This window comes from Belonocnema kinseyi, chromosome 5 (assembly GCF_010883055.1).
Source record: "Belonocnema kinseyi isolate 2016_QV_RU_SX_M_011 chromosome 5, B_treatae_v1, whole genome shotgun sequence".
Taxonomy (NCBI): domain Eukaryota; kingdom Metazoa; phylum Arthropoda; class Insecta; order Hymenoptera; family Cynipidae; genus Belonocnema; species Belonocnema kinseyi.
In genome coordinates, this window is record NC_046661.1 from 147,346,589 (window position 1) to 147,351,137 (window position 4,549).

The 4,549-nt window shown below is 29.3% G+C and overlaps 1 protein-coding gene across 1 annotated transcript in view; it reads right to left on the reverse strand.

The window, feature by feature from the left end:
• The window catches only part of LOC117173026 (proton channel OtopLc-like), a 150,658-nt gene that overhangs the window by 33,365 nt on the left and 112,744 nt on the right, over positions 1-4,549 (reverse strand). Inside the window, exon 2 of the mRNA XM_033361384.1 lies at positions 166-394. Within this exon, the coding sequence (XP_033217275.1) occupies positions 166-394 (229 nt within the window). The remainder of the gene's footprint in view (positions 1-165; positions 395-4,549) is intronic.

Consider the following 4,549-nt stretch of genomic DNA (forward strand, 5'->3'; position numbering starts at 1 on the left):
GACTAGAACACCGCTATGAGAAATGTATCAGCCTTGGAGGAGATTATGTTGAGAAATAAAAAGAAAAATTCTTAAAAACGTTGTTTTTCTTGGTCAGGCCGGGAACTTATCAATCCACCCTCGTAAATAGTTATTTTCTGATAGTGGGACAAGAAATTTACTTACAAAGGTTCGGAATGGTCTAAAAGTTCTTCGGGCGACCTGGCCCTGGCGAGTATCCTGGATACGAGGGACCTGGGGGGCACCGCGGACGTAGAAGGTTCCTGAGGTGGAGATTCCGTTTCCTTGGACCTTTCACCCCTTCCGGGGCTACCCCCAGGTGCACCCTCCACTGTGCCACCCGTAGTGCTTCCGGTTTCGTTCAAACTATCCTTATCATGTTGTTCATTACTCGCTGAAACAAAGACAAAAATTCTTTTTATTGCAATGTGTAACAGAATAAATAAAATAAACATAAAAACATGTATAGTAATTTCAATTGATTCGATATTAAATATTTAGTACGGACACGAACCCTAAATTGCTCGATATGTCAGCCAATGTCGGTACCAGAAATCTGTCATTGAAAATTCTGCAAACGGAAGAATTTGAGTATGTAATTTCTGTAAAAGATCGACAGGAGATTTAAAACATCCGATTTTCAGGGACAAATTAAAAGAAATTCAATAAAGTATTTTTTTCAAAAATGAAGTATTTTTTGTACGAGCATATGTATTTCAGACTTTCGTTTCTTGTTCCTGTTCTTTGAATTGATAAAAAGTTTTGTTTCCTAAATAGAAAATGGGGTTAGTTTTTTCAAAGTTCTGGATAATGGATTTTTTCTTCTATGAGTTTCGTTTCTAGTAAGACACTACTCCTAATTGAAAAAAATTATTTTTTGAAAAAATTAGAATTAATGTTTTAAAAAAAATCACTAGTCAAAAGGGGAAAATGTGAAAAAGAAACTCTTACAAAATTCGTTACGGCACAAGCTAAACCTCAATTATAAAATACATCATAACGTACCACCCCCCCCCCTCTCCTAGTCTTGATCGCATTCATTATTTTATACTGATTATTCGTTTGCTTCTATATCTTGAAAATATTTTTGTATTTTTCACGTCTTTACTTTTGCTAAAGGAAGCTCAATAAAAGGAATCAACTAATTTCAGTATTGAGTTGGATCTCAGATAATTTGTTTGATCTTTTATAGTCGCAGTAAAAAATAATTAGTGAATTCAAGACTGAGAGGGAGACGTTATTGATCATATTAAATGAGGGCTAGCTGTCAAAATTTTTTTCAAAAATAATAACTTTTGATTTGATCAAAAATATTTTTTCAAGGTCAATGATTTCGTAGAAAATTCATCTTTTTGCTTGAAAATGCAACGCATTGGTACAAAATTAAACTGGTTTGCAAAAAAAATGTATTGAAAACTCATATTTTTTCGTAGAGAAATAGTCTTCTGTATTGACAATTCGTTTTCTTTTTGACAAAAATTAATTTTTTTAACTGAAAATTTAACTACTTTGTTCAATATTCAGCTGAATGGTTAAACATTAACTTGTTTGTTGAGAAATTATATGCTTGGGTTAGTAATTTTTTGTAGCTGATAATTTAGTACTCATAGATTGTAAGAATAAGTGTTTTGAATTTTAAAATAATTATACAAATTTAGATATTCAAATCATTCTTATTTTTTTCCAAACTAATTTTGCTCATGAAATTATGAAAAGGTTACAAGACTTCTAAATTTACTGCGTGGATAATTTTGTTGCTAATAATTTAAACTTAATAATGTGCTAAAAAATTAAAACATTTCAAATCTATGGCTGACCTGTAAATCTTTTCAGGTTAATAGATACAATTTTTATCTAAAAAAAAGCTTCAACAAATGAAAAATGTCAAAGTAAAAATGTTCTAGATTGAATTTTTTGGTTTGTTTAATATTTTCAACTATCATTTTTTAAGCTTAACATTAGGTGCCTTAATATTTTACCTTTTTGAAATTATAACTTAAAAAAATAATAATAAATAATCTTCATTCGTTTGCAGCATGCAGGTGGATTGCAGAGATTCTTTTATTTTTTCTATTCTTGTTTCGTTCAATTAATTCGTTTTACTATTTGAAGTTTAAAAACACACAAGTGTAAAAGGAAGTAATGTTTAATTTATAATATGCAAAATTATTTGTGATTTATTTTAAATGTTTAAAACTGTACAAAAACTAATGTTTTCGAAATAAATATATTTGTCATTCAACTTACTGAGTTTTTATTTTTTCATTGCTTAAAATAATTGGAATAAAGAAGAAGCATCCAACATTTTGAATTCTGATAATAGTTTTAGTAAAAATAGTGTAATTGATTTAATCTATTAAAATTACAATTTTTCTATTTCAAGCATGAGTAGAGTCTTTAAACTTCTCAGTTTATTTATAAAAAAGTCAGAATGATTTAAAATATTATGAAATTCTTACGAATTTCCCCTTTTTAAATTCTTCTAAATTTCGGATTAAAATTGTTTTAATTATGCTGATCAGACTTCAGCTCGAAACTTTTTAAATTATTGCAAACTCGAAATTTTTTTAAATTAAAAAATCTTGAATTAAAAACACATCTAAAGTTGAAAATGGTATGGTTCCATTTTTAAATCTTTTCAAATTATATCTTTTTTAAATAATTATATTTTGTAGTAGAAAAATTGATAAAATTAACGATTAGTTAAATAATTGACGTTGACTTCGATATTAAATTATATTATTACTTAATATTAATATTAGTTCACTCTTATATAATATCAACTAACATTAAGCGGTATTAAATGTTAAAAATTAATCAATTTTACAACACAAAGATGGACTATTTTTAAATTCGAAGTGTTTAAAATTGACATTTATCAATTTGAAAAGTTCAGAAATGGTACAATATTAAATGTATAGCTTTTAAAATAAAAAATGCCTAGCTATTTTGAATAAAATAAAAACATTTTATTTATTTTTTAATTATGAGTCTTATGTTTAGAATTCTTTGAACTCTGTGAAACCCTTGATTTCTCCGAATTCCCAGAATTTCTGGAATATTTTGAACTCCTTTTATTCTCTGAATTCTCTGATAGCCTAGAATATTTGGATTTCTCTGAATTCCCGGAATATTCTAAATTCCTGAAATTCCATAAATTCTCAAATACCCTGAATTCTGTCCAATCTTCTGAATTCTTTGAATCCCTTTGAATTTTTTGCATTTTTTATAAGTCCTTGGAGTTCATGGAGTTTTCAATATTCTGAAAACTTTATAAGGAATGAAGATAATTCAGAGAATTTAGATGAATACATATATGCACGAGAATTCGGAGGAATTAGGAAAATTTCAAGAAGGTTAAAATAATTTAAAAGGAATTAAAAGAGTTTAAAAGCGTTTCAACAAATTCAAAAGAATGAAAAATCACTAGAAACTAAATATTTGGTAGCATTTATTATTTTTCAAGCCCATTTCTGCCTCAATCTGTGCAAGATAAACAACATTTGCTTGGAAAATAAAGCCATACATTTGTAATTATTTTTATAGGGATTAAACTGTACCATTCAAACTGGTAATCTCAGTAATATTGTTTTATCTTTGAATTTTATTAATTGACAATGCAATATATTATACAATAATTTGAATAGACTAGGTTGGAAGAATGGACAGGAGGTTTCTCTGATAAAAGATCTTTAATTTGAATAACAAATTCACTGATTTTTTGCGAGGAAGCAAGGAAGCTGACATGTACAAATTGTTAGATTTGTTAATTTTCAAGGAAGAATCCTTTCCCTTGAATGCAAATGTGATTGAAACAATTTGTCGAGTAAAAGCGAGCACAATATAAATGGCACAGATCTTGGTCATCTTAGCTTAACAATTGTGCCTGGGGCATTAAAAACAACTTTCTTCGGTCTCAATGCGAACAACCACGAACGATTCACTATACCGTTTATATTGTGCCAATTATGGTGTTCATTCCCTGGAAACCACTTGCCATTGCTGCAGTATTACAGCCGCCATATAATAAGCTTATACGGCGAACGACCAATTTCGTACAAATCATTAATGACTCTGAGAAATACCGCCTTAAGTCTTTCAATTTTTTATTTGTACTCTATTTTTCTATTACATCAGATTCTTCTCCTTCTAGATTTGCAAAAAATACGCTCTTTTGTCGTTCTTTTATCTTTCAAATTCACTATAACTTGTGGAAAATACGAGGGTAGTTCAATAAGTCCTTAGAATGACCAACAGATGGCGCGCGAATCGCTCCAAATCATCTGTTTTCAGTCAGCACCACTCCCGTCTAGATATATGGTGCAGTCACAGTCCACATCTTCTGAGTTTACGTGTTTTTATAACCAATTGAAAAAAAATGGTTCGTTAAGAAAAGTGGAAAAAAACGAGTTCAGAGCGGTAATCAAACATTTTCATTTAAAGGGTGTAACTCCATATGAGATAAAAAATGAATTGGATTCAGTTCATGGCACATCTGCCCCTGCCTTAGCAACGGTTTATAACTGGGTAAATGAATTTAAGCGTGGTC